Raw genomic sequence first — 11887 nt, 5'->3', positions numbered from 1 at the left:
ATGTTACGATTTACAATTCGTATTATATGATACGAATTTGCAAAACGTACAATATGTTACGAATTTTAGCTTGGTGGCTAACGTAAGCTAGGGGTTAGGGTTAAGTTTAGGAGTTAGGTTTTAAGGTTAGAGGGAGGGTTAGCTAACGTGCTAAGTAGTTGAAAAGTAGCTGAAATACTAAAGTTGTCTGTGATGAGATTTGAAGGCCTACTTGGTAGTGGAGGTGGCAGGGTTAGCAGCTAGCAGCTGCATCGCCATCAGGGTCAGTTTTCCCCACTCCTCTCTTCAAGGCACTGACAGTTCTCTGGCTCGTTTCGGGATTGATTTTCTCTGGATTTTTTAACTTGAAAAACATCATCATTGCTTCTTCTTATCCATTTAAAAAAAATTGTCTTTCCCACGTTTCAAATTCAGTAGGGAGATGACTAGCCTAGGCTACATGACTACAGACAGTAGGGACCACTTCCCTAGCTGACCACCACTACCAAGACCTGTGTCAAGATCAGTTACTTACCCCCCACCGACCCTACCCATAACCTTTAAGTACAAATAAGAAAGCAGGTCTGGAATCAGTGTGGGAGGATAGGATGATTACACAGGATCCTCGCGCTTTTACCTGATGGTTTTTTCCGGGGGTCGGGAGAAATAACAAGTAGGCAATTTGATTGGACTGTTATAGCTTTTATTAGAATGTTTATAGTGCGAACAGTGAAACAATTAATAAATCATGCCGCAACAGGTACCAGATTAAGCACTGACAGTATTACTAGAGGTTTTATGGATATATATTATATTAAATAAAAAATCTAATGGTATTTTCAATACCTTGCTTAATTGTATTATGAAATGATGGTTATTGAAATAGTGGTCTGGGAATAGTGTTGTAACGTTCTAGGAACTTTCCAAAAACTACCAGGTTTTCCAGAAATCCTTGGAATTTTGGGAAAGTCACAGGAATTTTGCAACCCTATCTGGGAATCAAAGATCAGAGAAAAAGTGGATTACATTGTAACAGTGAAACAGCTGAATTGGATGTATAAGCTTCTATTTCATCCCAAGGTGCATGATTTTCCTGTATGGTCCTGGTCCACCCCAAAACCCCCTATGGGAAAAATATCAGACTAATATTAGCAACAACAAGCTCTGTAAAACATGTATTTTCTGTTTAGTCTACATAAAAGGTTGGGTTTATTAGGGCACACAACAGAAAACATTTAGCGATGGAAAATAAAAATGAGCATTTCTTATTGGTAAAATTAAGTAAATCCATCCCTGTTTGCCCCTGCCCCCCCCCCCCCCCCCCCCCCCCTCCCACACTTGGTGCCTTACGAATACGACCCAGTAATTCTCTTTGACAGCTACTTACTTGAGAAGTCCATGCCAGTACAGATGAGGCATCACGTCAGCTTTCATGTGGTACATGGTCCATCTCTCCTTGCTTTGGTCAATGGGGAATGTCTCCAATGGCTGCCCACTATAGTCAAACTCAGCCAGAATGACGGCGTTGTAGTTCGTCACCAAAGGGCAGGATGTGTAGCCATCATACTGTAAACACAAGTATTTTAGCGCTATATTTAAGAAATAAGACACGAGGGGGTGTGGTATATGGCCAATATACCACGGCTAAGGGATGTTCTTAGGCGGAGTGCCTGGATACAGCCCTTAGCCATGGTATATTGGCCATATACCACAACCCCCCAGAGGTGGCTTATTGCTATTATAAACTGGTTACCAACGTAATTAGAGCAGTAAAAATAAATGTTTTGTCATACCCGTGGTTTGCGGTCAGATCTACCACGACTGTCAACCAATCAGCATTCTGGGCTCAAACCACCCAGTTTATAATCATGTGGATACGTCCCAAAAGGCACCCTATTCAAACCATAGTGCACTACTTTTGACCAGGGCCCTGGTCATAAGTAGTGCACTATAAAGTGTGTCATTTTGGACATATCCTGTGTTATCTTGAAGATTCTAAAAATACTAATACTAATAATAATAGTAGGTTAAGTGTAATTAGTGTTATGTAAGGTAACGTACCTTACTATCCGGCTTTTCATTCTTCAACACTTTTGAAATGGTTCTGTCCAGAATACTAGACTGGGCAGCTGGAAATAAAATACACCATATTCTTACTGATGCCCTTCCCCATGCTCAACAACAAACGTAGGACATGTAGGTACATGTTTTCAACCTCGGCAGGTAAATACCACAGCAAAAGTTTTGTAAGAGCCGTTTCCCCTGGTGTTTAGTTGTGGTATTATACTTTTTTTTTTACAAGTGGCAAAACAGAAAAAACAAAATGACTTTACCCACGGCAGCAGCTGTTTTGGATGTCGGCAGGTTGGTGCAGTCTCCGATCCCGAACACGTTGGGATACTTGTTATGTTGAAGGGTCTCTTTGTTGACGTCCAGCCAGCCAGCCTCATCAGCCAATAAGGATCCTTTAACCACCGGGTTGGGTCCCATCGGAGGAGTGACATGAAGCATCTCATACTGAAAAACAAAGAAAAGCTTGATTCCCTGACTGAAAATTAGCAAAACAAATCAAACTATTACGGTCCTGTTGTTGCCCAGCAAATACTCCAATAGTGAGTTAAGCTTTAGACAAGTAAGCCTCGTCTGAGCCAGAATGACCCATAGGCTCCTGCTCTATCTCCAAATTATGTAGTGAGGCAGCTTGATGTACCAGTTCACCCCCTGGACATGATGCTAGTCTATCTCCTGCTTCTGTAGTGCGAGTCAGCTTGATGTCCTGTCCAGGGGGTATACTGGTACGCTAGTCTATCACAGGGCCTTACCCCCAATCTATCTCCTGTTTCTGTAGTGCGAGTCAGCTTGATGTCCTGTCCAGGGGGTATACTGGTATGCTAGTCTATCACAATCTATCTCCTTAATGCTGAGTGCCAAACAGAGGGACATCAGGTACCATTTTTTAGAGTCTTTGGTATGATTCACCCAGGGATCGAACTCCCAATCTTCTTATCTTCGGGGAGAAACACCAACCACAAGACCACTGAGATAATGAATGCTACAATAACTATGAATGCTACAATAACTATGACTACATCTGCATACTACGTTACTTAGCATCAGTTTTCTATGTCAACTTAAATAATATGTTAGAAATCTGTGAACAAACCCCTCGGCTACATTCTGTGTTTTCCATTAGCAAATTACCTCAAACACTTTGGTTTCTCCAGGATTGTCGAGGTTTTCAAACACAGCTTCCTGCTTGTCGGCCCGGACCTCGATGAGATTTTGTCTGAGATTCACCTGGATGTCGCGACTCTTCACAATCTCCCACAATGCATCTGCATATTTCTTGACCCCAAACAGCACTGGCAGTGATGTGTTGTACACAACGTTGGCCTTGGCCCTTTTTCCTGTCTTCGAGAGGGATCAGATCAGAATAAACCTGTTATGATATTGAGGAAGGGTATGACACAGATGAGAGCTGGGTTGTGTTCATTAGGTACCAGTAAGAAATACACAATTTCAAAACGTTCTGCTACGGTGTGTGTAACAGTATAATTTTAGACCGTCCCCTCGCCCATACCCGGGCGCGAACCAGGGACCCTCTGCACACATCAACAACAGTCACCCTCGAAGCATCATTAACCATCGCTCCACAAAAGCCACGGCCCTTGCAGAGCAAGGGGAACTACTACTTCAAGGTCTCAGAGCAAGTGATGTCACCGATTGAAACGCTATTTAGCGCGCACCACCGCTAACTAGCTAGCTGTTTCACATCCGTTACATGTGCACTAATGAACAGAAGTCAACCCAGATGCAAAAATGTAGATTCAGAATACCTTCTTACAACAGTTTATCTGATGCATTTTATATCAAAATACCTTCCTGAGATAAGCATCGGTCAGGTACATGATCTTCTGTGGTGCTCCTGCACACTTCACCGGAGTGTTGGGGAAAGAGAATACAGCATTTCCCTCCTTGAAGTTCTGCAGTGCACTCCAAGTCTTCTCCACAGTTTGTACGGAATAGTTTGAACCAATCTTAAATTTGACCCACTCTTCAATCTCAGGCAGACCCTTGATCTAGAGAGTGATTGTGAGAGACAAAAATAGATGATCATTGGCAGAGACTGACTCATACAATAAAAGGACTTATGTTAAAGGCCCAGTGCAGTAAAAAATGTGATTTACTTGTATTTTATATATATATATATTTCCACACAAAGGTTGGAATAATACTGTGAAATAAAAAATTAAAATGATAATGCCCTTTTAGTGTCAGAGCTGTTTGAAAAGGCCACCTGAAATTTCTGCCTGTTTTGGTAGAATGGAGTTTTGGCCTGCTTGGTGACATCACCAGGCAATAAATTAATCAATAGACCATTGTTCCCCAGAAATTATTTGATATTGAGATAAACATGTCTGCATTAGACCTTTAAAACAATATTGAGGGAGTGGTGAAAGGCATAAAATAAACAATATGGTGCTTATTACCTTTTCATAGTGTAGCTGTAAACCTAAAGCCACTATCAGATATTGGTAGGAGATCTGTTACAGGGAAGACAATACAAGTTACAGTCAGTTGTAAGGTCAAATTATTGTAGGCCTACTTCCTTGTTATTAACAAACATACACTGAGCATACAAAACAATGAAGAACTTTGCTCTTTCCATGATTTAGACTGACCAGGTGAAAGCTATGATCCCTTATTGATGTCACTTGTTAAATTCATTTCAAATCAGTGTAGATGAAGGGAAGGAGACAGGTTAAAGAAGGATTTTTTAAGCCTTGAGACAATTGAGACATGGATTGTGTATGTGAGCCATTTAGAGGGTGAATAGAAAAAAACAATGTTGCCTCAAAACATTGTCGGCACGGAGCACATTTCAGGTCTGCTGAGCGCAAACTTGAACGTTGTGAAAATTCTGTGCAACTTCCAGAGCGGGTGGGTTTACTGTGAACATTGATGCTGTACCCACTTTAAGTTACAGTTTTACTGTCAACACTGAGGCTGTAGCCGCTTTAGGTTACAGTTTTACTGTCAACACTGAGGCTGTAGCCGCTTTAGGTTACAGTTTTACTGTCAACACTGAGGCTGTAGCCGCTTTAGGTTACAGTTTTACTGTCAACATTGAGGCTGTAGCCGCTTTAGGTTACAGTTTTACTGTCAACACTGATGCTGTAGCCGCTTTAGGTTACAGTTTTACTGTGAACACTGATGCTGTACCCACTTTAAGTTACAGTTTTACTGTCAACACTGAGGCTGTAGCCGCTTTAGGTTACAGTTTTACTGTGAACACTGAGGCTGTAGCCGCTTTAGGTTACAGTTTTAACAGTGGCCAAGTAGGCTACAGTGGCTATTTGATCATAATCTAGGCCTACCAGAATGGCTTACCATTTTTTTTTTTGAAAATGCATCCCATAACATTTGAACATGGAAAAAGTTGTTCCATCATTGAGCCTACAGTAGAAGTCAATGTGTGGTGTTCAATGTAGGCCTACATTCCATGAGACTTTTGAAAAAACATCAACCTGTTTATCCACTTGTCCTTCAGACCAGGTGACTGAAAATGTTGTTTGATGCAAGAAACCACTTTACAAAATAAAATGCATTATTATTCCGATACCATTATTACAGAGAATCAGATAAATGATGCTACCCTCTGCCTATTCACTACTTAGCTTACTCAATCTAGTCTCAAAATACAACACTGCCCCTTTAAGATAAAAAAAGGTTTTTATCTGACTCGCTTTTCAAAGATGTCTAGAAATGTACACGTTTTGTGCTCTTGTAGGAAGCAATCACTACACTATTGCGGACTACAAATGATCTACAACTGGGCTAATAACTCACTAAGTGGCAAAGGATATGAACAAAATGTGCACACATGGCTACATGCAGCTCTTCCTTTGATCTCAAAACAAGTGCAACTACTCACGACCGCTCATGCTGTACACACGGTCCAGTTCAAAGTAAATTCCACAGATCCATATGGCAATGGTCTATTTGCATATAGGCCTACTGCAGCTCTGATTGGTTATGCCGCACCGGTCTGTGTCGTGCGTGTCAATGCAATAGAATTCTACTACGTTGCATTCTGCCAAAAACAAAATCTCTTGCATAGTTAGTTTTGTTTCGGTATGTTGCATTGAAAGTGGATAATATTGTGTTGATTTTCATCAATTGCCACAGTAAAAGGGAAACGTTGATAGTGTTAACTAACAGGGGAAAACTCTAGATAGTTGAGTAAAGTTCAATCTCGTGCTTCTCTACGTGGGCCAATGTTTCTCCTGAGGCGAGCGTGCAGTTTAGAGGGAACATGGCGTGGAACTCACTGTTAGGAAGGCGTTCCTAATGTTTGGTATACTCAGTGTAAAGGACATGTAAAGCTGAATGATTTCATTGTCATTTGTCCAGTTGCATATCAAGAGAATCTATATTGCAGGCCTCTCCAGCCCTGTTCCTAATTTAGTGAACCTGATTCTAATAATTAGCTGGTTGATAAACTGAATCATGTCAGTTACAACTGGGGTTGGAGTGAAAACCTACAGGAGAGTAGCTCTCCGGGAACAGGGTTGGAGTGAAAACCTACAGGAGAGTAGCTCTCCATGAACAGGGTTGGAGAGCCCTGGTGTAAACCTACAGGAGGGTAGCTCCCCTGGGAACAGGGTTGGAGGGCCCTGGTGTAAACCTACAGGAGGTTAGCTCTCTGGGAACAGGGTTGGAGAGCCCTGGTGTAAACCTACAGGAGGGTAGCTCCCCTGGGAACAGGGTTGGAGGGCCCTGGTGTAAACCTACAGGAGGGTAGCTCCCCTGGGAACAGGGTTGGAGGGCCCTGGTGTAAACCTACAGGAGGTTAGCTCTCTGGGAACAGGGTTGGAGAGCCCTGGTGTAAACCTACAGGAGGGTAGCTCCCCTGGGAACAGGGTTGGAGGGCCCTGGTGTAAACCTACAGGAGGTTAGCTCTCTGGGAACAGGGTTGGAGAGCCCTGGTGTAAACCTACAGGAGGGTAGCTCCCCTGGGAACAGGGTTGGAGGGCCCTGGTGTAAACCTACAGGAGGTTAGCTCTCTGGGAACAGGGTTGGAGAGCCCTGGTGTAAACCCACGAGAACAGGGTTTGAGAACAGGATTGGAGAGCCCTGCTCTATAGCCTTTTATCTCTTAAGTGTTATGTCTTTTTCTGTTGTTTTTCTCTAGTTTAGCATTTTGCCTCCAGCACCTTCACTAATCGGTTTTGCTGTGTGTGGTAGATTCAGCCTCCGCAGGAAGGAGGAGCAACACTGATTATGACAACACTTGACTGAACTTTGCCTTCAGATGGAGACCAAGCCCTATAATTTTTTTTTTTTTAACTTCAATCAATGTGTATTAAATCAAATAAATGATATGGAAAGTAAACAGCCCTACCTACCTCCATGCCATTTCCTGTGCGCACAGTGTTTGTGTCTGGGTTGATCTCCTGAACCTTGGATCTAACCCACTTGACACCAGACGGCACAACACTGGCGGTAGGTCGACCGGAAGAGGCCACACCTTTAGCCCCAGCGCCAACCAATGTCCAGATGGGCTGATAGTAGTGCATCTATGGGAATAATGTTGCTTATTATAAACTGGGAGGTTCGAGCCCTGAATGCTGATTGGCTGACAGCCGTGGTATATCAGACCGTATACCACGGGTATGACAAAACATCGATTTTACTGCTCTAATTACGTTGGTAACAAGTTTATAATATCATTAAGGCACCTCAAGGGGGGTTTGTGATATGGCCAATATACCATGGCTAAGAGCTGTATCCAGGCACTCCGCCTAAGAACATCCCTTAGCCGTGGTATATTGGCCATATACCGCACCCCCTCCTCGGGCCTTAATGCTTAAATATATACTCTTGTGCACGAGACTACATGTTCCACATCCAAAATGGCCCCCTATTCCTTATGTAATGCACTACGGGCCCCTGGTCAAATAGTGGACTGTATAGGAATAGGGGGCCATTTGAGACCCACCCACTGTCTTTAATACCTCACTGGGTTCCACTATGGCCACGTTCTCCGCCCCTAGCTTCCTCTTCATCCGAGCACTCATTGTGATGCCACCACTTCCTCCTCCCAGCACTAGGACCTTGTAATGCTCTTTGGAGGAGGAGGCATGGCTGCTGCTGCTGCTGGTGGTGGTGTGGAGATGACAGATGCCAATAGCAGCAGTCCTATGGCACTGCCTCCACAGGGCTCGCTGCCGATGCACCACTCTGACTGTAGCCATGGTTTCCTTTCTGTATGATCTCTAGAATGGATTCAAAGTCAGGATTCAGTTCCAGTGATGACATAGGGCCTAGTGACTGACAGATTGACAGGAAGTGATTCCATAGAGCCTAGTGACTGACAGATTATTGACAGGAAGTGAATACATAGGGCCTAGTGACTGACAGATTATTGACAGGAAGTGATCCCATAGGGCCTAGGTCGAGTGACTGACAGATTATTGACAGGCAGTATAGTCAAAGGAAAAACAGCAGAAGGTGCATGTGTGCAAGCATAAAACGCGCACTTACAATTATCAGGTTATTGAGGCTACTGGTTATATTCGTCTTATGTGTAGGGGTAACCGTTCTATCAATCGGACTTCTGTAACCTAGCTAGTTCAGGTTAGCCTAGTGGTTAGAGCGTTGGACTAGTAACCGAGAGTTTGCAAGATGGAATCCCCGAGCCGACAAGGTAAAAATCTGACGTTCTGCATCTGAACAGGCAGTTAACCCACTGTTCCTAGGCCCTCATTGAAAATAAGAATTTGTTCTTAACTGACTTGCCTGGTTAACTAAAGGTAAAAAATATATAAAACTTTTTTTTTTAAATGCCAACCCACATACTACATATGCATATTTCATAGCCCCCGTGTCAAAAAATAATAACAACATTGAGCAAAGTGATTTGAAGTCTATGCAGAGCAGCCAATTCACTCCTATTCACATCATTCTACCAAGAACTCTACTAGCTTGGGTTAAACGCAGAAGACACATTTCAGTTAAATACATTCAGTTGGACAACTGACTAGCTATTCCCCCTTTCCCTTTCAATGCAACTTATTCTGGGAGTCTGTCGGGACATTGGGCTGGGACCACTCTAAACACTAGTCAACAGTTAAATGGTGAATGATAGGATCTCTGATGATCCCATAGACTGTAAAACAGATGGACGATGTCATCGATGACGTCACCCCATGGGTTTCATGAGGATGCTCAGTGGCGTATTTGATGATCAGGAAGTGTGATTTCAATGTCGAAATCTTGCGACATGGAGTTTTTTGGGGGGAAACATTGCATGCGTAGTTTGAGCTACTCTAGGAAATTATGTTGCAGGTTAGCTCAATGCTGTCCTTATGTTTCTCAAATTGAAGGCAGACCGAGGTACTGCAGGTGCAGGCTGCCATTAGCAACTAAATGATCCTCATTACTTCGTCTGTATGTTCATTTTATCTTTATTTTACTAGGCAAGTCATTTGATTGAAATGCCCGCAATAATCTGACATCCCAGTTAAGGATACAATGACTTATCTGGGAATAGCAATAACTAAGAAACAAAAGCTAGATGTTTTCTGAACTTTAACCCTATCATAGAGAGAACTCAAAATAAATGTAACCCAGCTAGCAATGAGGAATCATCCCAGCTCCACTGTGCTAGCTGGGAATCAGTGGTTACAAGGGATGCATCTCTTTGGTTACTCTCTTTCTCACAAGTTTCTTTTTAACTAATAACATTACATTCGTTTCATAAAAATGAATACAAAAGTGCTACTCTACTAAACATGAACTTAAAACGTTTTTTAAAGACATTGATGTTTATTGTACCTTCTGTAATGTTTTACATGTATTTTATACCCGGAAGTTGTGGAAAGATGTTTTTAGATTATATACATGCATATTTTTCTCTTCTAGTTGAAAATGTTCTATTTTTTTTTTACAAAGTATAGCAAAGGCTATGCGAAGCCTTCTTAATCAAAATAATTGTTATTTTAGCTCAATTCCAAATTCGTAAATATAAGAGTTGAAAACCTCTATTATTTGAGAATGAAATTAAACAAACATTTTATTCTCAGAACATAAAAAGCTATTAAAACTTTGAATGCTTGTACGTTTTACAAGGTGTTTATTTAAATATTGTATGTATTCCATGACTGTTCTTTGTAATGTTTGTATACTTTTTTTATACTATATTTTATATTTTGAATTGCTTAAAAATACATTGGGCTGGGACTGAGTCCCAACAGACTCCCAGAATTAGTTGCGTCGAAGCTAGAAACCTACCTTATTTAAGAAGAAAGTTGCGAAAACGGGATATGATCCTTGCAGGCTGGCGATCTATGACTGGCTATTCAGACTCCTTGCTCTGGTCAAACTTACTGTCGATCTACCTTCAGTCTTAAACACACCTCGAGAGCGTGTCACCGATTGCGTAGTATAGTTTTCGTAGTAAACCACTACATACAGTAAGTACAAATTGGCCTCGTTTCACAAAACCCAGACGACATGACGCTAGAAGAAAACATTCCGCCCACAATAAAGACATGCACGACTGCTAGATCAAACCTCTTCAAACGGAAGCTGTGCAGAAACATGAGTTGTAAACATAAATGACTGCGTCGTCTATCAGCTGCTGAGTGCATTACTCGAAATGTCCACATGATGGCACCATTGTCAAAAGAAATGCCTGACAATGGGTCACTGCCAATGATGAACAGTATACAAACCCTTAAGGTCCTTGTGTAATGTGATATTGTACCCTCTAGCCCAATTGTCCATTGTATATTATTTATATACTTGTGTTCCCACATGTACTTCCTGTATTGATTTGTTGTTAATAAAAAAATATTTTAAAAAAACACTGGATTGCAGTTGCTATCTATTGGCCATTGAGAGACGGTTTGAAAGGCTTTGACGCCACCGTTCGGCCATATTGGCAGTCCTCCATAGGAAGAATGGAATTCTACAGTATTTCAATTAAATGTTTCAAGGACAAAATTACATGTATTTAAGCATGATTTGTGTTTTAGTGGTGACATTTACATTAGTTATCTAAAAAATGGTGTTTAGCTAACATAATACAATTTAGAAGTATGCATTAAGGTGTGTGTGTGTGGGGGGGGGGGGGTAGCTATCACAGCCACAAAGTCAAAATTAGCTATATCGTCAAAATTCCTGAAAACAAACATTTGCTTTAAGGTTAGGCATAAGATTAGCAATGTGGATAAGGTTAGGGTTCCGTTTAAAATCTGATTTCACCAGAGAAATTGTAGAAATAGGCAGGGTTTTTTACTTTCTGGCTGTGGCAACTAGTGATGACCGAAGTTAGTATGTGTGTGTGTGTGTGTGTGTGTGTGTGTGTGTGTGTGTGTGTGTGTGTGTGTGTGTGTGTGTGTGTGTAATCCAATAAAATGGTATTAGTCACGTGCGCCGAATACAACAGGTGGAAACCATAAGAAATAAACATTACAAATAGTTAAAGAGCAGCAGTAAAACAACAATAGCGAGACTATAAACAGGGGGTACCGGTACCGAGTCAATGTGCGGGGGCATCGGTTAGTCGAGGTAATTGAGGTAATGTGTACATGTAGGTAGAGTAATTAAAGTGACTATGCATAGATAACAGAGAGTAGCAGCGATGTAAAATAGGTGGGGGGGGGGAATGCAAATAGTCTGGGTAGCCATTTGATTAGATGTTCAGGAGTCGCTAGAGTCGTAGAAGCTGTTTAGAAGCCTCTTGGACCTTGACCATGCACTCCGGTACCGCTTGCCGTGCGGTAGCAGAGAGAACAGTCTATGACTGGGGTAGCTGGGGTCTTTGACAATTTTTAGGGCCTTCCTCTGACACAGCCTGGTGTAGAAGTCCTGGATGGCAGGCAGCTTAGCCCCAGTGATG

General features: G+C 42.0%; 1 protein-coding gene across 1 annotated transcript; it reads right to left on the bottom strand.

Annotated features, from left to right (window-relative positions):
- Positions 1 to 660: 660 nt before the first annotated feature.
- Positions 661 to 10394, bottom strand: LOC115117275 (sulfide:quinone oxidoreductase, mitochondrial-like). The gene is made up of 10 exons (XM_029645743.2): positions 10276 to 10394; positions 7998 to 8258; positions 7389 to 7559; positions 4470 to 4523; positions 3858 to 4058; positions 3181 to 3390; positions 2313 to 2496; positions 2041 to 2108; positions 1367 to 1545; positions 661 to 1102 (listed from the first exon to the last, which is right to left on the bottom strand). Exons 2-10 carry the CDS (start codon positions 8235 to 8237, stop codon positions 1045 to 1047), a joined length of 1365 nt encoding a protein of 454 aa, XP_029501603.1. The 5' UTR covers positions 8238 to 8258; positions 10276 to 10394; the 3' UTR covers positions 661 to 1044.
- Positions 10395 to 11887: the final 1493 nt, after the last annotated feature.

This window comes from Oncorhynchus nerka, linkage group LG17 (assembly GCF_034236695.1).
Source record: "Oncorhynchus nerka isolate Pitt River linkage group LG17, Oner_Uvic_2.0, whole genome shotgun sequence".
Lineage (NCBI taxonomy): Eukaryota > Metazoa > Chordata > Actinopteri > Salmoniformes > Salmonidae > Oncorhynchus > Oncorhynchus nerka.
Note: the sequence above shows the minus strand (reverse complement) of the source record. Positions and strands in the feature narration are given on the sequence as shown.